At 46.5% G+C, this 21451-nt stretch overlaps 1 protein-coding gene and 1 long non-coding RNA gene across 3 annotated transcripts in view; both read right to left on the bottom strand.

The window, feature by feature from the left end:
• Nucleotides 1-21027, bottom strand: part of mcu (mitochondrial calcium uniporter) — a 37818-nt gene extending 16791 nt beyond the window's left edge. The window contains exons 1-2 of one of the 2 annotated variants that reach the window (XM_057047141.1): nt 20816-21027; nt 2604-2717 (exon numbers count right to left, since the gene is read on the bottom strand). In XM_057047141.1, coding sequence (XP_056903121.1) covers nt 2604-2717; nt 20816-20932 — 231 coding nt within the window. In that variant the 5' untranslated portion in view covers nt 20933-21027. The remainder of the gene's footprint in view (nt 1-2603; nt 2718-20815) is intronic. The other variant, XM_057047142.1, reaches the window with a different exon arrangement.
• On the bottom strand, nt 5216-11532 carry LOC130533594 (uncharacterized). Its single transcript, XR_008952619.1, has 2 exons — nt 7142-11532; nt 5216-7110 (listed from the first exon to the last, which is right to left on the bottom strand). It is a non-coding gene; the product is annotated as an uncharacterized LOC130533594 (long non-coding RNA).
• Nucleotides 21028-21451: the final 424 nt, after the last annotated feature.

The raw sequence follows: 21451 nt of genomic DNA, 5'->3' as shown, positions 1-21451 counted from the left end.
ATGGGAAGTTGCAGCTGAGCTGATGGATGCCAGAGGATGACAGACGGCAGGGTCAGCCCGGCCTAAGTGGGAGACAAGTGTCTGTGCTGCAGCACTGCAGGAGTGATGGGAGCGGCTCACAAGAGCAAAGAAAGACGCGCAGCACGCAAAGGCAACAGGGTAGAGTTTGCTCAGTTTACACGTTTAAGCCTCCTCATTTGCATTCAAGTTTGTGTCTCCTTTTTCTTGCTAATGAATCCTTTATAAAACTATCAAACTCCTCCGGTGCCTGTGAGGTCATATTTGGGTTTTTTTTAAAAAGCAGTAATCTGACAAATCCCTGCTTGCTCTTCCACTTTTGTCATTAATATTCTTTGAAACCCAACACCCTTACAAAACAAATCACGTCTTTCCACAAGTTTAATTCAGTAAAAAGCCTGAAAACTATTCCAGCAGTTTGTTGAAAAGCTGTGGAAAAAGCCTGTGGCAGAGGCGGCGACCCTTGCAAAGCAAACACTCCCTGCCGAGCCTCCCTCCCCTTCCTTCTGAACAAACAGCTCTGCATCTCCGGAGGCTGTGTGGCGAGGTGGAGCGGGAGTCACCTGGGAGTCCTGCAGGCTTGTCTCGGCTCGGTTTATCCAGGCCCGGCGTGAAGGGGGCCTCGGCAGGACGGCCCACTGCTGGTTTTAATTCACACCAGCGCCGGTCAAGGATAGAGTGGTATTTTATCTCCTCTTGTCCTCTGCTCACGCCACGTTAGAACATAAACACAGTCTGAGGGAAGCCTCAGCTTGTTTTTCGCTGTGCAAACACATCCGCCCTGGACAAACCCAAGCCTGCCGTCTCCATTTCATACCGTCCCAGTCAACAAATCACACTCAACGGCACAGGAGCGTAAACAGACAAACACGCACGCGGATGACGAGGGGAGCTAATGCGGAACTGGGAGCTCCGAGGAACAAATGTCCCATTCTCATCATAAAAATTTCATCTCTCATCAGCTCGTTGGGCGGCCAAGTGCATTTCCTGTTGAAAAATACACTTAACCTTGGGCTGCTCTTGTTAACACACCATGTCTGTTTGATTGGACCCGAGCTGGACGTTACGCGTGCACAGTGAGGTTTAGAACAAACAGAGCGCCGTCTTCATTGCAGTGATGTGGCACGGTTAGAGGCTGTGATATAATCAGTAATGGACAGATCACAGATCCCCTACCACCAGCTGGCCTTTCCAAGTGTATTCGAGACATTAAAAACACACATTCTCCAAACTGTTCTACCACATGATGGAAATGTGAAAATATAATTAATAATATCACTATATATCCTTTCTACTCGCATTAAATGTGACATTTTATATACTATATACAAGCCTATGCAACTTAAGGGAGCATTTGGGGGTTCGGTATCTTGCTTAAGGGTACCTCGGCAGTGCTCTGAAAGTGTCCTGGCACCTCCCCCTGCTGCCTGGACACCAAAAGTTTTGTCCGCCCGGGGTCTTGAACCGAAACCAGGCCTAGCTACCGCTGCCACCGAGACAAGGAACTAAAAGCTAAAAACACCTTTTAATCTAAACGCCATCAAAAGTGTGTTCAGAAAGCAAAAGAAACGGCTCAACTTTCTGTTGTGTGTTGCAAGTCTCTTGCCACAGCTTTGTGGCGAAGGGCTCATTTGGCATTAATGCCACATAAGTGGATCAAAAAAGCAACACAAACCCACCCGTCACTGGAAATTATATTAACTGCAGGCCAGATAAGCACATTATAACAACTTACAAGACTCTATAATTAGAACATGCCAAAAAAGAAGCCTTTTGGATCCAGCAGCTGAAGCATTGATGGTCTGGCCTTTCCATCAAAGCCTAACGTCCCACACGCTGCTTGTTGTCCATCCTTACAAGGCACGATGCATTCGGTTTTAATACATAAATAAAAACGTCACGGATTCATTTGCGGGCGGTTTTGGGAGCCAGAATAAAACAAGTAGCAGCTTCGCGTTTGCCAGAATGAATCATGGCAGCGGTCTGAGGGGAACTGATGGATATTTTTCTATCTCTTAGGTTTAGGAACTTTATCAGAATGCTGTCGAACAACTTAGCCTTGGCTTTATAAAAGCTCTGCATGGCAATCATCAGTGAACTGAAAATATTAGCATAGAAAGAGGCTCTGTGATGAGAGCGCGGACAGACCGTAAGACATTTTCTGTCTGTCAATAGCGAGATTGGAAATATAGACTGATATAAAATCAAGGGACAGTCTGTTGGGAACTGGGCTGAGGAGTTGGGGGGTTCTGGGTTCGAGCCCCAGTGCAGATAAAACATGGAAGGTGTTCTCGTGGTAGGGAGAGGTGCCAGAGCACCTTCAGAGCACCGCCCAGGTATCCTGCCATGACCTGGGGACTCATCCAGGGGGGGACCCACCTACACGCATTGTGGACCCTCCCCGTGATCCCGAAAGGGATAAAGTGGTTAAGAAGACGAGACGAGATGAAATCTGGGCCGTGTGACTGACCTCTCCAACACACTTTCAAAGGTGCTCAAGCAACTGTGGCAGTGTCCACTTTGTCATCGGTCTAGGTTCGCTTTTATCTGACGAACACACACTTGCATGCAGAGACACTACTCACCTGCGGAGACAGGGCAGTGGGGGGCTGCGTGAAGAGTGTGGAATGGGCTGCCGACCGTAGGCCATGTGCTCTCCTGACAGGCTGATGCGTGAGAGGAGCAGACAGAACCTCCTGCTGAAGAAAAGAAACAATCAAATGACACACCGTCAGGCTTGGAGAGCGTCCTAATTAGCTCAAATGGAAACACAGCGGACTGATCACAACCCGATTGGAATCACGTCACACCATCAAACCAGTCCCCATCGTGAGGCGAAGAGCCTAACTAAGAACTAAAGAGAAGCTTAAAATAATGAGGCGTGAAAGCGGTTTTTTAATTGTGTATTCCCACCACAGATTTGCTTCTGTTGTTGCCATTCAGCATGCGTGAATACAAGGAAGTAGAGGTCATGAGGCTGCTGCTCTGGCTGTGGATGAGATAAGTCGGCTCGCCTGCCACTACCGGTACTTACATTTTTAACTGGAGGCTCTGAAAAACCCACCAGAAGAGCATTTATCTGGCTTTGTTGGGAACCACTGAGCCCAGACAGCTTACCGTTCCTCTTATTAGCATATGAAGAAGTGGATGTTTAACAGAAAACACAAACCATACCATCATCCGCATGTTAATCCTCATACTGTGGCATGCATCTCATTTTGTTAAGTGATTGGCAACTTAAATATCTGTATAGCAGCACAAATATACAGACTCTACAGCATTTATCAGCTATATTTACCCTCATCAGCTGTAGACGCTTTGATTTTCCTGTGCGTGTCTCATTGGATGCGTGTGATTCTCAGTCACACAGCACTAAAATGACGAGAATACCTTAACCTTCCATTTCATATATGCGCTGCGATGCTCCCGGCCTCCCGGCACCGAGGGAGAAAAAGTGGGATCATTTTTCTCGATAAAGCCTGAGAGGAACGTGTCTGCAATCCACTAACGTTTCATATCGGCCACAAACATTACATCTTCTATACCGGCAGCATTGATGTGTTTAACAATGACAGATCTCCATCTCAGGCTCAAAAGACGTAATAAATTCGCTCTCCAAAACAATTTTGATGGATGTCTCGATTATTTTGGCCCAATATGAGTTGTGTTGCTGTGCTACATTGCGTAAATGAAGCTGTTCTCATTTCTCACTTTGATTAGCGTAGTTTGAATGCACTGAAACACATATTCACAATTATTCTAGTCAAATTAAAATGATTTAACCTGCATTAATCAAACTTTATTGAACGACTTTGTTCATCGTCATCTTCCAACAAAGATTTCCCCCCATAAACATGTTGATTATGTTACAGACGAATTCAATGTTTGGATTCAACCTCCTGGTCTCGCGCCATTTTGGCCAGATTATGATTTACGGTGTTGGGTACTGAAGTGGACCATCATGACCAGCACAGCAGTTAGCAGATGAGATTGACTACACATAACTGCAAGAACGTGGAAAAAAAATGACTTTCTAAATTCTAATTCAACTGTTATCTGCCCTGCTGCTCTTTAAATGCTCCCGCAGAGTCTCTAATGACGCATTCATTGGGCCTTTTCAACTGTTCCAGCCTGGGTAATGAAGGTCTGAACCAGCGAACCCTCATCAGAACCTGTTACGTTCTTAACCTGTTAAGAACTATTGATATTTTCCCCCTTGGTTTCTCCATTCCTGCGACTGCAAACAAGCAAAATTAATTCCCCAAATGCCCCAAGGGCACTTGCTGAAACAGCCGTTTCAGAGCAAAGTTCTACAGCGTTGAGGCGGACACTGGACCTGGGGACTGAGGATTACAGCTAGGAGTAGCACCCAGAGATGGTTGCTGCCTTCAGACACTCTAAAGCCGCTCTCACACCAAAGCTTTGTGTGCACGTGGCCTTTTTAAACATGGGTAAACGTGCTAATAACGGGTGAGGGGAAAAGGGTGTAAGATGTGTGCATGAACTGGAAGCAGCCTACTCTGGTCCGGTACTGGGAGAAGGAAATCTGTCGTGTAATTATTGCAGCAGCGGCTCTGCCAAACAACCAGACTGGTTCATTTTCATCCACGCAGAAAACCCAAAGCTGCAGCAACACATTTACTTCATAAAATGGCCCTTTTTTTACGCGATAAGCTCCAGTTCTAATAAAACACAGCAGATTTGTTTCTTATTTTAAAAATAACTCAAAGCCTCCCAGAGTAGCCCGAATCTGGGTGCATGTGGCCTGTTTGTGTGTCACAAACTCTTCACCGATTGGCTGGTTGAACTGATCAGGAGCTGGAGGATGACAGCCACACGCTGGGGTACCTGGGAGGTTGTAGCGAGGAGACACAATTCTTTTTAGATATTACGATATTGATGAGCAGGGATGAGATCGTGGGACAGGGTGATCCTGACGATGTTGGGTCCTCAACACAAATAATAGCACAATCTTCACCATACTGCAAGAAAACAAACAAATTCCCATCGCAGTAACATCTGAGGTCTCATTTCCTGAAGTAAAGTAAAAAGAAACTAAAAAATTCAGTGTAGTTTTTAATTTTCATTATTCTGTCTATTTCAAAAGCTGGGGACTGTCTTTAAATACTCGGCAGCACCAGGGAGACACTTTTCAACCAAAACGAGACAAAAATAAGCTCAGCCGGTGCGCCTGAACTGGCCTTGGAGAGTCAGTGTAAAATATGTTTTAAAATATGCATTTTTCACACCCTCCTCATTTATTTCATTATTATTCACGTGTCATTCTCAAAAAACACAATAATTCTACAGTTAAGACATACAATTACTTTATACAGTATTTCATCGCAGTTCAGCCTCATTTACAAAGATGTCACACAGTTATTTTCACTGCTGACAGTAGAGACATGTTCAAAAAAACACCTTGGTCACATCAGAAAAGGAAGACAACAAGAATGGATGCACTTACTCCTGTTTAACTAACTTAATGAGACTGAACAGGAAATTCCAGTATGACCTCGCTGCTCTCCCAGCAGAAATATGGGGAGCAGAACAGAACCTGGGAGGATAAAGCAGCAAGCATGTGGTGAAGTAACGGTTAAATCTGCCCCAACTGGGGTTGGCGACGGTTGGAAATATTAACGACTGCTGACAGCCTGCATTATCAGCACCGGCACAACACACCCAGAACACTAGCTGTTTGTCCGCTCTCCATCTGGAAAAAGATAGAGCACCAACGACAGTCAAGGTAACAGACTGAGGAACAGCTTTTCCCCCCCGAGCTGAAGCCTCCGTCAACAGCCCCCCCCCCACTATCGTCACACATAAACACAACTATAAATAACTGCTGAAGCCCATTATAGACAGTGTGGCATCACTGAACTTCAACTCTGCTGTAATGTTTAATAAAGATGGTGAATTGTTCTTTTACACCTCTGATTGTGATGATTGTGATCTTCACTATGGAACCCTGATCCGTCCCTTCAGCACGTCCTCCTGGAGACTTTTAATTGGAAAAAAGAAAACATCTATATTCTGTTTTATTTTATTGGAATGTAGGTTCTTCTTTTGTCTCTAATCTATCCTGTAGGTCAGATCGTGCGTTCTGGATGAAACGGAGGCTGCGTAAATATTCAAATCTTATTCAAAGATTCCCAGCGGTTTGAGACCAGAGCCAAGAGTGATTTGTTAGTAACACGTGGCTCACAATTACTTCTGTAAGGTTCCCCGTCAGTCACATTTATGTGCACGGTGAAACAAAGTAGGAAAAAAGGCGAAAGAGAAGAGAATTTTGAACTAAAAAGAAATAATTAACAGATAAAAAGGAATGCAAAAATACGCAGCAAATTTTACAACTCATTGCTGCTGGGAACAGACGGAAGCAGGAAGTTGAGTTGACCTCCGAGGTGTGCGGACCAGGGGCGGGAGAGGAGGCGCAGGCTATTTCTGTTGATTAGATCGCCACAGAGAGCAGCTGCTCTCACAAGATACCGACCCCGTCCGCACAGAACGATTGTGGCGCCTCAAACACACCACTTTATTCTCCCGACCTGAAAAACACCAGCTGCAAACAGGGGTGTCCAGAAACAAACCAGAAACGCTATCAGACGCTGAGAAGAGCAGCAGCTTCTGATCATTACAGGCAGATCCGGGAATTCCAATGAGTTAAAGAGTTATCTGTGTGGGAGCAATAAAAAAGTTGCTATTACAAAATTATTACCATGAGACTGCAACATGAATGATGAAGCTCCACCCGAGCAGGAAATACCTTTTTAGATTAGGCTAATTATGTTTTTTTAAATCAATGTAAAACCAGGCCAAAATGGTGCCTTAAATGAAGTGTCTGTTCATCCCTATAGGCCCCACGTACGTCTGAGCGTCCCCTGTGAAACAGAGGCTTCACTGTCCCTGCCTTTATTTAATTTTCCAGAGAAATGAGAAGTCGGTGCCGAGTCCTAACCTTCAAATCTGTCTTTTGCTATGAGCAAGTCGATTTTGGTTTGGATGCAGCGACCGTGAGTTTCACCACTACATTTCAGAGACCACAACCATTTACCACCCGCACTTTCTGAGCGGCGCGGCACCGGAAGGACCCTTCGCGCTTCAGTCACAGAAAATTAGCCACCTTCACCTTCCACATATCGATTCCATGCCTGACTTATGACACGCCACGTTATGAGCTCGCAGCCGGCCCCGGGGGATCAATCTCCCCCAATCGCACGCACACCAGACCTAAACCTCGCGGGCCCAGCGGTCCTCTCAGCCTTTAGCAATCGGGCCTTTTTGCTATCCGACATGCTTCACATGTTGTCAGGCTGCTGTTCATGACACCCGAGCACAGGCTGACCTGCGGGGAGACGCCCCGACGCGCCTCCCAGACGGCGTCGTGCTCCTGCTCTCCATCACCTCGGTAGATTCCGTGCCCGAACGGTCGAGATCATCAGCAGCTCAGATTACTGAGGCTGTCTCACAGCTGCCTGACTAATAGTTTGTTTAGGATGTTGCACATGCTAAGTTAAGCAACTTGTGGCACAGCGGTGAAAGACACGTGCGGTGAAAGACACGTGCCAAAACTGTGCGTTCTAAACTCTGCCTTGCCTCAAGGTCAGGGGACTTCCAAACACAGGCAGCGTTTCAAGCTTTAAAAGGAAAAAAAGAGCTGAGCCAGAGCTCTTCCATAGCTTTCCAAAACAAATCAACACATCGTTTTGCTTTCATAAAAACCAGTTGTACGAAATTTCGCACAACCGCATTATTTTTGAAAACAAAAAGCTTTGAACTGCGTGCGGAAGTGTGTGGTGAAAATAACGCCCGCGGTTTCAGCTCCGCGCCGAGTCTTCAGCTGCAGAGCTAAGGCGACAGCGTCTGCGTTTGTGCATTCAGGCAGCAGATCACACGTCACCCTGTGGTCGGAGGAGCTGCTGAGAGATAATTAATCAGAGACAAGCAAGTGAGGATGCCGATTGTTCCCATTTAATGGAGTTAACTGGTACAGCAGATGGTAGATGGGAAAACATCCTACAGAGAAAGAAGGCAGCTAATTTTAACCCAATGGCGCGAATACCTACAGCCAAATATTGCGGTGCACGGAATGATGCGCGGAACCTCCCCGATTGATTTCCCGCGACCCGATCTTGAGATATTCAATGACACTGCATCACTTATCGCGAAATTTAACTCTGATCTGGGTATTTTTCCATCCTCTTATCTTTCCCCCTCCGTTGTCAGTCCCGCCATGCTCACTCGTCCCCTCTCCATCTCCTGTGCTAGCCAGGGTAAGGCTGCCCGCCCCAGGGTGGAGAAGAGGGGGCTGAAGGAGGGCGAACTGCAGCCAATCACAGGCCACTAAGCAGATAGATGAGGCACATGAGATAAGAGAGGATGAGGAGAGTTTAATGAAATTCCCAGCACATTAAGAGCAGCCTGTTACCAGTGTCTGCAGCCACCGGTGAGGCTGAATGACCGCTCTCCAACCAAAGTCTTTAACGGCTGAGGAGAATTGATCCAGTTACAGGGGTTTTGTTCACGACAGACAGAAAAACAGAGGAGCTGCACATCAGCAGGGTGGGCAGTGAATTCACTTCCTCTCTCAAGGACATTTCTGTGCACGTGTGCGTCTTTGTTTCGCGCTCCTACAGGGCTGGATGGAGAAATGAGCTGAGCCACGTCGTGGGGCTCCTTCAAGCCAATATAATCGGAACTGAAGGTGGGAGAGCTGTGTGGTCACGCGATGACATCTTCATTTATCAAGAGCCCACGTGCGCGCATCCCTACGCAGCCCTCTGCTTTAGCTGCTGCTTTACGTGGGTTGCGCACACACCCCCAACAAGCAAAAGCAGGGTCAGGAAGGCGGAGTCTGCATGGAGGGAAGCTGGCAGCGTCTCCGGCTGCATCAGAGATGAATGGGCGGGCTACAAATCGCCCTCATTCATAATGGAGTACAGCAACACGGTACCTCCTTCCCCAGGTTTCTCGGGGACAAAGAATCGCATAAAATCTTAGACAGTGGGTGGTTCCGCTCATGCAGCAGGGAGACCAATATAAACGGGCTGGCAAGTAATCCTCAATCTACAAATACGATTTCTGATGTGCAGCCTCGGGTTTTACCCAAAGTAAAAAGAGTACAAACTGAGAGAGAGCTGGAACGTTCTGGAAACCTCAAAATCAGACAGGGTTTACGTGATCACGCCTCGTCTTTGTTCCAAAAGCCTTGTCAAGGACATCAGAGCCGACAAAGAAGGAAACCCCGATAATCAAGATAAGGCTCGCTATTCGAAAGACACTGCACTGACAGGGTGAGAGATGGTTGCATGGAGCGCGATTAATCTCACATAAAAGGCACGCATGTCTTCGCACGTGCCGCTCACGCTGGTGATCAGGGGTACCCAGTAGAAGCGGAGGTGTGAGGGGGTGGAAGCTGAGACGCATGTGTGAGAGTGGTGAACATCATCTGCCTCAGAGAGGAGAAAAAACAAGCTAAGAGAGAGATATCTGCTCTTTGTGTCTGTGCTGTAGCCATAACAAAGAGCGAACCCACAGCAACTGTGAACGCCACAAATAGCCCGACCTGCTATTTGACCCACCATTTTTCCCCTCATGCCGTCTCAGCTGCGACTCCTCGTTGAGCCTGTCCTTGTTCAATTCAACCATGAACCTGAATTTTTATGGGCCTGGTTAAAATGAGCTTTACAAAGCTGGTTAGCTTGTTCAGTACATACAAGAAGCTTAACTGTCCACTTCATTCAATAACAACAGAATATTATGACTGAGAGGTGCACCAGGGTCCAAAAAGAGTCAATATTGGATGTATATTCAATGTGCTAAATAAACATAATGGCACAGGCCTACAAGACAAGACAGATATACCAACATCACACAGAAGTAGCAGTACCCAGTATGAAATTCAGGGAATTTCCAGCGCAGCTCTCGGCCCATGTAAACCACGCTACTGCTAATTATGCTGTAACAATGACCTTTCCAAATCACAATATGTCAAACCACAAATGACAGCATAAGGACAGTAAAGATAAAGGGCTGCTACCAACAATAGAGTACACTAGTGTGAAAATGGCTACAGAAGCATCATCGAGAAGGTGAAACTCCCACCACGTAGCACATATTTTTTTAAATATTTTAATTACCATCAGAATCCATCATGGTTTATTATACACCAAGCACGGCCTCAACATCACTTGACTGAAGGGTTTTTTTGTACTTTCTGTCCGTTGCTTGTTAGCGCACTCGAGATTAACCCGAGTACCCCCTCTCCAACTTCAAGAGACAACTGTGCTGATGTCAGCTTTACACTGGCCAGTACAAAGACCCTAGGCATGAAAAGATTCATGAAAGCCCCCAAATTCAGTCGATTTAAGGCTGCAGTAACTGTTAAAACCCACCTACGCTGACGCACAAACTAACTCCGGTGAGTTAGAATAGAACAGCTGAGCACAAAATGTGGCGGAGGTTGGAACCAAAAATAAACGGAGGAAGGAAACCATTCTAGTCCGGTGTGATACCCATTCCTGCGCATGACTTATGAAAAGAAGCTGAATGAAAACTAGCGCTGCGCTGCTCATATCCTGCTGCAATGACATAACCTTTGATTCTCTGTTTCAGCGGGTAACCCAGGCAACAGGAGCGCCAGGACCTTTGAGAAGCTACAATAACCTGCAACATCTACTTAGCTACAGGGAATTCTTTCTTTTTAAATATCTTAAATGCCAAATTGTTTATTTGAGCGATACCTACTACCTAATCCCCCCCCCCAACTTATCATTCATCCTCCTCTACAGACTTCTCCTTCCATTCAGGCTACATCCTTGTTGGGATTTACAAAGGATTTCCCTCAGGACGCAGGCTGGGAAAGAGTTGAAAGCTCAGCTGGAGGTACATCAGTGATCCACTGATGCTCAGCTCAGCTCCTCACTTCTCCTCACTCTTGGAATACTTTCCCTGGGAAATCAGCCAGACTGACACCTGATCTCTGCATTTCTCTGTATACAGGTAGAACTTCCCCCAGTAAGAACAAGAGAAACATTAAGGGGAGAAATGTAAAATAGAGAACAGCACAGGGAAATTCAGAATTCCCTGTTTTGCTTCGGTGCCTCGGCGTGGACGTTGACAGTGACATCACGGCAACTCGTGAATAAGGACCGACGGTTCTGACATCACCGAGCGAGGGAGGCCCAGTTGTGTGTGTTCCCACCCAAAACTGTAACACACCACTCGGGGATCGAAGCACAGAAAGACAGAAAACGGTGGGAAAAACGTTATCAATCAGGGCAAAGCGCTACAAACTTTAGCATTATTTGCATTTTAAGCTGTGAGATGCTTCACATTCAGAGCTCAGTTCGTGTTGCTGCATCAAACAGTGACAAACACGACCGCTGCGGCAACACCAGAGGGTTTTTTGTCAGAGGAAAACTCAGTCTTCCATCTCAAAGGAAATGCATCGGCCATCTCATCAATCCCGTTTTTGGGCTGGTGGACATCGAGTAACCTGCAAAAGGATGAGAAATGAAATGCCAAGGCCCCCAGCCCTGCGTCGAGTCTTTGCACTCACACCTTTGTTAGCGTCCGCACAAAACAACTTGGAAAGCAGCTCTACACAGCATGTTATTATAGCACAACTGGCTCTTGAACACACACGGATTTGCATGTTTGGAGGATGGTATGCAGCCAGGTCACCGCTCATCTTCTCTGACGGAAGGTCGAGGGACTGGCTCGCTGCTTTTGGACCACCGTGTGTGGAATGAGGATGAGAAACCTCAAGCGTTACTGAGGTCAACAGCTTCTTCCGCCACATCGGTCAAGGTGAGAGTGTGTATGCGGACATGCGTGAATGGGAAGGAAAATACTTGATTTCTCCATTTGTCTCTATGCTGCCAATCAGCGGCTCCGTCAGCGCATCAGGATGAGGAAAAACGACAATCTGACAACGCTGCGGGGTCCTGCTGATGGTGCTAATTAGCCAATTGGTTGGTGCAAACATCTGTTTAATTAACGCCAAACAGTAATTGGAAGATGAACGTCAATAAACAATAAATAAACTCAATGAAGCAGTTTTTTGGACATAAAGACGTCTATTTTTCTGAATTACTGACATGGTACGATAGAACCATGGAGAACAGTGTTGCATACGTGCAAGTGTTGAGGCGTGTGTGCAGGCGTGTGTGCAGGCGTGTGTGCAGGCGTGTGCTGCTGCTTCAGTTGTAATTTTGTTTTCGTTCCTAGACTAGAACTAGTTCAGGTGGTGTCAGCTGACTCGGTTGGACTGTTCCTCCCTGAGCTCACTGACCAATCAGAAGAAAAGGAAGTCGATGAGAGGACAGAGCGGATGGAACGTTCACCCCGATCTTGAAAGGAGAAGGTTGAGTATTCCGTGAATCCTTAATGGGATTACGAGCTCTTTAAAGTGGCTCCACTGGAGTCCGAGATTAAAAAGTTAATGTTTATTTATGAGTAAAATTTGCCTTCTGTAATTAATAACCAAGCACCCGAGCCGGTGCACACAAACACAGCACTTAATTGCTGTATTTTTGCCGAAACGCCGTCTTTGGAGCCTTTGTTGTGCTGCTCTTGACACTTATCTTGAACCAGACACGACTGCATCACTCATACGCTCTCATGATCTCCAAACTGACCTTCACACACAAGAACACACAACAGCTCTTTATTACACAGGCTACAGCATCAGAATGTACAGACCAAAAAATGATGGATAGCCTCATTATTGAGTTCCCGTAAGAGATTCGCTGCAAATTATTATGTGTAACAAGACTATTAAACTAGAATTCAGTTGTTCTGTGCCAGTGGATCTATAATAGATCATTAGAACCTGGGGTCATTTCTTCACACGTTAAGGGGGGAGAGCTAGCTATGATAATACCAACACAACAAAACAAGCAAACAAAAAACAAACAAACAAAGCCATTATATGATGATAAAAACACACAGATTCTCATCCTGGGGTCAAATCTGTCCTCATTATAACTGGGCTGAGATGCTCTGTGTGTTTGCTAGTGTGATATACAAGCGTAACCGTTGTTGTAATTACAGCAGCCCAAAACTCACGGAATTGAATTTCAGAAGGTGTGAATATCGAGTCCACATATTGGAGAGGACAAACTGTGCAGTTACACCACAGGATTATAGATGGTGCGTATCATGAAGTCTTCCATTCTGGAGGTTATTATATCTTATTTTGGTATCAGAGTCCTGTTTTAAATGCTGTAACACCTTCAAAAGTGTCCATCTGTGCTGTCTTTTGACTTCAGGCTGGAGCCTGGCGCAGCTGCCTTCAGGCGAAAGGTGGGCTACACCCTGGAGAAGTGGCCACATACCACAAAAAAATCATTCACAATCACCTTAGCTCAATTTAGAGTCCCCAATTCCCCAAATGCATGTCTTTGGAAAGTGGAAGTGCCAACTACTGCACCAAGGAGCTGCCCTTATGCAAATATGAAAATAAATCATATGGTGTTCCATTAGATAGCCTTAAAATTGGGATTTTTATGTTAAATCCAAATCTAAAATCACCTTGTTTAAAATGAGCAGTGGCACAGCTGCATGATTTTGAATCTAAGTGAGATCCAGCAGACCTGGATGTAACATGTACGTCCTGTAGTTTCAAACCTGTAACATGGTAGTTTGGCCATAATTCCCAGGCCTCGTTACTTTGCTCTAATACGATTCTCTGGTCAACACCTCCTACTCTCAGAGACACACAGAACACTACTTGGATGACTTGTTAATGGGAACGAGGCCCCATGGTGCTGAGACAACAATAATGCAGACTTCACTGCACCCAATCACACATCTCACCCTCCCCAGCCCCTTCGTGGACACCTGGCCAAGCTCTCTGAAGGAGACGTGGCAATCGCGCCCGTCTCCACCTATTGATCAACCAGTGCTGACAAAGACTTAATGAAAAGCAAAGATTAAATAAGCCTTAACTGCTGAGAAAAGACAGTAAACATGAAGACATAAAACACACCCAGGACTTGAGGATGACTGATGATGGGGCTTGCTGTGACCTGTTTGACTCGCCTCCGTGTTCCAGCAGATTGCTTCAATAAAGGAAATGAACTCAGAGTCGAGGTTTGGAGTCCATCGTTGGGCCGAGCTTCAGTCCTTTCCGTTGAAGGGAGTAAATAGACCAGAGCGAAAGCTCAAGAATTCTCATTTGCAGAAGAGAAACGATGATGGAGAAAACAGAGACAGCGAGGTCACGCAAACCTGAGGGAAACAGGACAGTGGAGGATAAGAACGGAGGCCGAGTCTGTCCTCATGGGTGACGGACATCCACGTGACCCTTTCGGACCCGTCGCCATCACAGAGCAACTGAACCGCAGCCACAGAAGCAATCATTGTTTAAGAATCCAGAGCTTCCAGTCAAACAAGAGGTCACCGAGTGACAGAGGACATCATTGATTTCCTTAAATTTTCTCTTAGAGGACACAATCAATAAAGGTTCCTGGGAAAGAACAATATTACTGTATTTGTCTTTCAAAACATGATCTTCCGATAGAGATGTAAAGCAAAATTTTCATACATAAACCACTCATTGGTCCAGTTATACTGCACAGATAAATGAACAATGTAATTAATTTCAACAACCCTGCAAACATTTGACACCAGTTGTGCTCAAGTACAATTTATGAAAAGAATGACTGAAAAGTGCTCATTATAGCTGTTAAATCTGCATAAACCACAGTCATGAATGCCAAAAACCCAGGGTGGGCTGGAGAAATTAAAAGAAAAAGGAGCGAAAGGCAGCGGCGGGCCTGGCCTGGCGCCCCAATAATCTGCCATAAACACACAAGTCCTCCCGAGTCAGCGCAGACGTCTCGCAGCCACAATGACCTCGACACACGAATAATGCCACCGCTCGCCGTGCATCCCGTTTAGCCGTGACGGCCAAAGCCGCGACTGTGACCCAACACCTGCGGACACGCTCTGAAATGGATGCAGCTCTGCCTGCAGCAGTGCAGCCATCAGAGGAGACGCCGGTCCGATGTCAAAGCAGAGGGACAGAAGAGTGCGACGGGCTCGTCAAGCGCCGTCCAACGTCAAACCGCGTGCACTGAGCATGTTTAGCTTTTCAGACGTTCCTCCTTAAAATGAAATATGATTCATATTCTTTCAATGTTTAAAAAGCAGATTTAGTTTAAACCATAACTCAATGGGGCAGAACTTTGAGATTAACAACCCAGTAATGGATTACTCATTCCCTTCTCAGACAACTTGTACTAACATATAAATTATTGACAGAGCAATTACATCCTAATCACATGTCGGGGCCCTTCAAAGCTCCTATTTCACCAACATACACGCCACTTGTTTATTAGAAGGGTACTAACATTTCAGCCATTGTTGTATTTTTTTGCGTTTCTGAAAGTAGCTGCAAAACCTAAAATTGCTCATTTGAATGAGTTGTTTTAATTATCGCATGCAAGTGCAGTTTTGCTGGAAAGAGGCTAATGTTGGGCTGATGGGGCTCATGTTAGACAGACACAGCGATGCTGGCAGCTCTGCTGGCAGTAAGAGGGGGGGCAACGATGAGCAGCAGCCCTTGTTGCCTCATTTCTCTTCTGTGCAGGAGGTGAGCCTGGGGTCAAGGGAACCCTCACACGCAATCCCATCTTTCCTTTGTACCACCACCAGCCATTAAAGCAGCAACGCTAGCAACGATTTCAATTATGCGCAGCTTCGCCGCTGACGGGATGCGCGTCAGCACTCGTGCCCCTCTTTGCTCGACTCGCTTGTTTTTCTTTTTCGCTGCTCATTCGTAATTTGTGGATCTGGCAGATGGTTTCAATTCAATAAAGCAGCAGCACATGAGTGGGAGCATGATGGGGTAGACTGATTCAGGGATCTGCAGCTCTGACACACCGCTATTGTGGAGAAGCCGTGCGTGCTATAATGCATTTTCAATTCCATTAACAGACACATATTTAATGTGGAGTGAGGGGTTTACCTCTGGGTAAAGGTCTGAAGAGTCCAGATATCTCCAGTAATAATAACCAGCACAACACAAGTTTATTTCTGCACTAGTATAATGGCTGCACTTTAGCTCCTTGTATTAATTTTAGCATGAGATTTTGCAAAAACCCAGAATGTCTTGGAGGGAGAAAACTTGTCCTATGTTCCTTCTAACTTAATGGGTCAAATCTAGCTCTGGAAGGCAATCGAGATGGGTTCACGGAGGGCTGATGCATCTCATCTGCCTCTCACGTGGTAAATTTTGTAATGAGATCCATGGAGCCAAAGGAAAGGAGACATTAGCATACATATTCACATCGTGACCATTTGTAATTAAAGTTATTCCATTTTCAGGGCCCTCTGCCCCACGATTTAACCGACCAATGTTGCCACTGCCCCTAAGCATTTCACACAACACTAAACACAGGCATACAGATAAAAGGATGCTTTCCAAAATAGCCATCAGCAACAGAAATAAAGCAGGAGACTTCATCCTACAGTGATGGGGTATAGATACTGCACGTCCTGCTGCTTCACAACTGAAGCCGCAGCATCTGGATCCTCCTCGAGGGTGTCGGCAGGAAGAGGCTAATTCTTTTGCCAGGATGGGAAACCTCCTGGTTGCTACTGACAGACCTTGTAAATGACACCGGCAACCCGAGATGGCAGAAGACAGCTCTTCAGCTGGGACTCACCGACCCAGTAAGTGTGGTGCTTTTTTAAAAAAAAAACAAGATTTACCATCCACGCCTTCAATCAAGATAAATCCGCCTGGTTTCATTCATGCTGCTCGTTAGGTTGCACGAAAAAAAATGAAGCCATGACCTTCAGCTGCACCTTCGGCAGCTGCACCTGCCCTCCTGGCAGAGGACGCTGACCAACCCAGCATCCCAGAGCGGGGAGAGGGAACCAAACACGGCGCCATTTATCATCAGGTTACACGTTGGCCTAGTTTAATGTCCCTTTCACACATGCTGGGCCACACAGAAACACGGGAGGCAGCTAATTAGTCTAGGCAAACAGCAGAGGTTCACGAGTCCTTTTACACTTCACGGGTGAAACCCCCCCTCATGGGAGAACTAGTGAATTCATCACAACAGTCTCACCCAACAGAAAAAAACACCTCTGATGAGCACAAGAACATGAGGCTCTTGAGGGTAAATGTGGGGGACGTGCCTAAGTGCCTGACACAGAAGCAATCCACCCTGCAGGACAGTTATTCTGACCATGGGGCAAATAGCTGGGGAGTGTGTGAAAGGTTTCTGCTGAGAGCAAAGGGAAATTAAAGTGCAGGGGAAGGAGGACACGGACTGGTTCAGGTCTGCAGAGGAACAGGGAGGACTTCAGTCGCTCGGTAACCAAATTACCTGGAAAAAACACTGTTATAGAATGCATACAATTCTGCTTGTCCTCTGGTGTATTTAAGACGCTACACAATAAAACACAGCTTATCTCACTGTTGACGTAGAATCCCAGTGACGGACAGTCTAAGCAGGATATGACATCACAGGAGTGATCGCCGCATCGACACGAGCTGTCGACTAAAGCCACAAGCGTGTTGCCGCGCTACAATGGTGACAGCGAACACTTGCTATTTCATTTCACACAATGGCAAAGACAAAAAAAAAGACTCGTCGTTAAAGACCAGAAGCAGTGACACCCGGTTCTGAAACTAGTTTGGAAAAACAGGAACCTGAAATGCCAGTTGTGAGAATCAAAGCTAATCTTTTAAAGAAAATAACAGTTTGAAACCCAATTTAACAAACGGTTTGATATATTGCGCTGCTGAAAACATTTGTATTCCAGGTCCACCTCTTACCTTTTTTTTTTTTTTACCCTGTGAAAAAGCAAATAAACAAGAGCAAACAGAAAAGAGACTCCTGCTTTTAAAGCCAAACCTCAGGAGGTAGTGCTTTAGAAACATACTTGCTACTAATGTTTTACTACCCATCACACCTTCATTCTAGTTCCTTGTTCCTTTACAACACTGTACAGCAGCACAACGCACTTCCGGATTTCAGGTTCAGATGCAACACAACTGACTTGTTATTATTTTCTGAATGATTATTGATCACAGACATAACAATTTGCATTTTATTACGAATGTGTCATCAATTGCAAATATTTTCATTAGCTGATTTCATTTATGCGCTCTGTTGTTGTGGAGCCAGACGGCACAACAGCACGAGCGTGAATGGTTTACGTATCCATGCAACAACCATTTCTATAACAATACCATTGACTTTGGCTGAAACTCAATCCTCTCACGTTACCTGGCGTGGACGTATGGAACCCTGCTGGGAAAGGGATCATTTTCCACAATCGCCAAGGAAAAACCTGTAAATTGCACTTCATGTCCATTAAAATTGCCCCAGTGCACAGATAGAAATTCAATATCAATGAAGAGATGAAACACCACAGCCGGGCTGACCAGACATTATTAAGACTCTACTTCAGTGAAGGTACCAGAAAAACATGATAAGATCTGGGAACAGCCAATCGCGGCTGCCTCCCGAACCACCTTTATAGCAAACATCAATCATCAGACTTTAATTGTCCTCCATCATGGGAACGAGAGTTTATTTTTCATTCCATGTCCGATCTTCCATCCCTCACACGTGCTTTATGCAATATCGCCCAGCTTGTTTGTCTGCTAACAGCAGGATCACATTAAAGAAACCAGCTGCTTGATCAATCATTCAACCGTCTTATCACTTTTGCCACAGACCACAAAGTCGACAGTCACTCCCTTATCGTGCTAATCCGGATAACTTCGGCACTTCGCTCAAGAAGGCAGCGGGGATAAATGAGTTTATTCCAAGACTGATTGGATTAGGAGTCAGAAGTGGTCTTTGACCCCCTCTCGCCTGAAAGACAAAAGCACCACCCTGCTCGGATTTAACAGACACAATGAAGAAAACAGGATCTGATGTCTCGCCCTGAAGCTTCAGGCCCCTTCAGAACCATAACACGACTGTAATATCCAAAATCTCTGCTCTTGACACCAATAAACCCTTTTACAAGGCCTGGTGCTGCAACTCCCCTCACGCTTCAGGACGGATGACTCAGCAGTAATCTGCCATTTAACTTAAATGTGACCCGTGTCGTTGACCCGTCATGTCAACGCCATACGAAGCAGCGGCCAAGGCCACAAACCTGTTCCCCGCATCCGTGACCTGGAGTGTTGGGAGGGCAGAGCCTTGACTGTAACGCACTTTACGTCTAGAAAATTAAAAAGAAAAAAAAAAGACTTCCCTCGCCGCTCCTGGACACAAAAGCAGGGCTGTCAGCGTTTGACAGGCCTGCGTTCAGGGCTGCAGTGGCGCCGCTTCCCGAGGACGGCGGAATATGAGCGGAAAACACAACCTGAGCAAACTGAAACGGGATGAAGCTGCATTAAGACTGACACTGGCGAGACTCGCTCTCTAAAACCACTCAGGGTTTAAACGGGCGCGCTTATTTTAGACGAGATCGGAGCAGTTCCACTCCATGTAAATGTAATCTGCTGAAATGGTCAACGGCGGAGGGGCTCAGCACCGGGCCAGACGAGTCTATTCCGACAGCCACTTAACCTCCAAGGTGGCTTGTTTTGCAGGAAGGACGACCTCACTTAATCTAACAAGGCCCCTGGCAACGGGAAGGTGTGTTTGTGGAAAGCAAGAAGGGAGCAAACTGCGAGTGAGACAAAGAAACATTGGGCGGGGGGGGGCCTGATCTCCCCCGAGCTGCATCGACTTCCTCATTCTTACATATTCAAGTCCATCCGCTGCTTCACCTCCCCTTTGTGGGAAGCTCAGCCGCTGCACAACTGCCGTAGTCCCACTTTCGGAAGTGTAATTGCCTTCATTTGACTCCGAGCCGTGCGGCTGTGACGGGAGCTGCTGTGGCAGCATAAACGACCCGCATCCGCCTGCAGGAAAACCCAGGATCTCCCAGCTGAATGGGGAAACACCCACGGGGAGGGGAGGAATGGCAGGCTGGCTGGAGATTCTGACATCATCCCAGTCTATACTTCCATGTTTCTGTTCACTCTGTGTGTGAATAAGCAGAAAGTGTGTTTCTCTCCATCTGCACACACACACACACACACACACAACACACACACACACACACACATACACACGCAGAGTTCCTGCTGCACCACTACCCTCCCAAGCACACACTGCACCGTGCGTGGATGCAGAAAGATTAAGGGGGGGCATCATTCACCAATTCACCAAACCCCAAAACAGGCAGCCAGTGTTACCTACAACAGATGCTCACACCAGTCATCGTTTCTGGGGGGGGGGGCCCACAAGCGATCACCGCCCTCATTGCAACTGATCCCAACACCTACTGCGGGAACCGACCGGCACCGTCAACTGGATCGCGGTCCAGTGAAGCTACATTGTCCGCAAAGTTGAAGGACGAGGGGGGAATAAAATAAATCAATGTGAAGAGATTTGAGAAGAGTGTGGAAGCAGCAGTGCAGTCGGTGCGAGTGCTGGTTCCAGTAAACGGCGGGGCAGCGCCAGCGGGGTGTTGATGGGCACCAAAAAAAGAACTGCATTGCCTCCGTCAGAGCTCCGCGTCCCGTGCGGGTAAAAACAGCAACAGCACAGCGGGCTGGAGGCATTAAGGCACCGCTTAATCGCGCCTCTCACCTGTCCGTGAAGCGTAATCTGGAGAAAGGACGTGAACGGAAAAAATCTTGACGCTAGTTAGCTCTACTTCCTTAGCCAGCTCAGTCGCCAACGCCGCGTTTCCCTCCCGTTTCCAGCCCGAGCGCCCGGTCCCACACCTCTCCCCCAGCGCGCACACACGTCCTGGGACTTACCGGTCTTATGTGCTGACGGTGTCGGTGTGAAGAGACAACAAGTGCCGGGAGGCTGCCGGCCACCGTTCCGCTGCTCCGGGACAAGAGGAGAACTGATCTGCAGACTTTCGCAGCCATCTCTGCCGAGAAACCTCGCCGGGAAGGAGACTGCTGCGGGCGGACCGACCGAGACGCACCGAAGGGAAGAGGGAGGGTGGTGGGCGGGTGCAGGGCAGGACTACGGCTCCTACACATACAGTGTTGCAGCAGCGTGCACTTATTTTAATGCATCTAATTGGTTACAAGCAAATAATGGATTAATTTTAGCGACACAGCAGGATGTGAAACATCACAGGTGACAAAAGTGTTATTACATTTAAAAAAAAAAAAAAAATTAAAAGACGTGTACCAGAAAAAGGGCATGGGGATTGGTTGAAGCTGCTTCTTTTTTATGCTTGTGGATCTGGAATAAATTACAATCTCTGTTTGAATAGACGGAAGTTTAAAAAAAGAATCTGAAAGATCAACATTAAAACAGTATTTAACTGCCATTTATTCACTCTTGGATCGTCGTTTTACGTGTATTATGATTAATAACATTATATATGTGTGAAATAAAAGTCTAGGGAACTATGAAAGTCCATTCTGCATATATCA

The sequence above is a fragment of the Takifugu flavidus genome, chromosome 11 (assembly GCF_003711565.1).
Source record: "Takifugu flavidus isolate HTHZ2018 chromosome 11, ASM371156v2, whole genome shotgun sequence".
NCBI classification, from domain to species: domain Eukaryota; kingdom Metazoa; phylum Chordata; class Actinopteri; order Tetraodontiformes; family Tetraodontidae; genus Takifugu; species Takifugu flavidus.
This window is presented reverse-complemented; position numbering and strand designations above follow the sequence as displayed.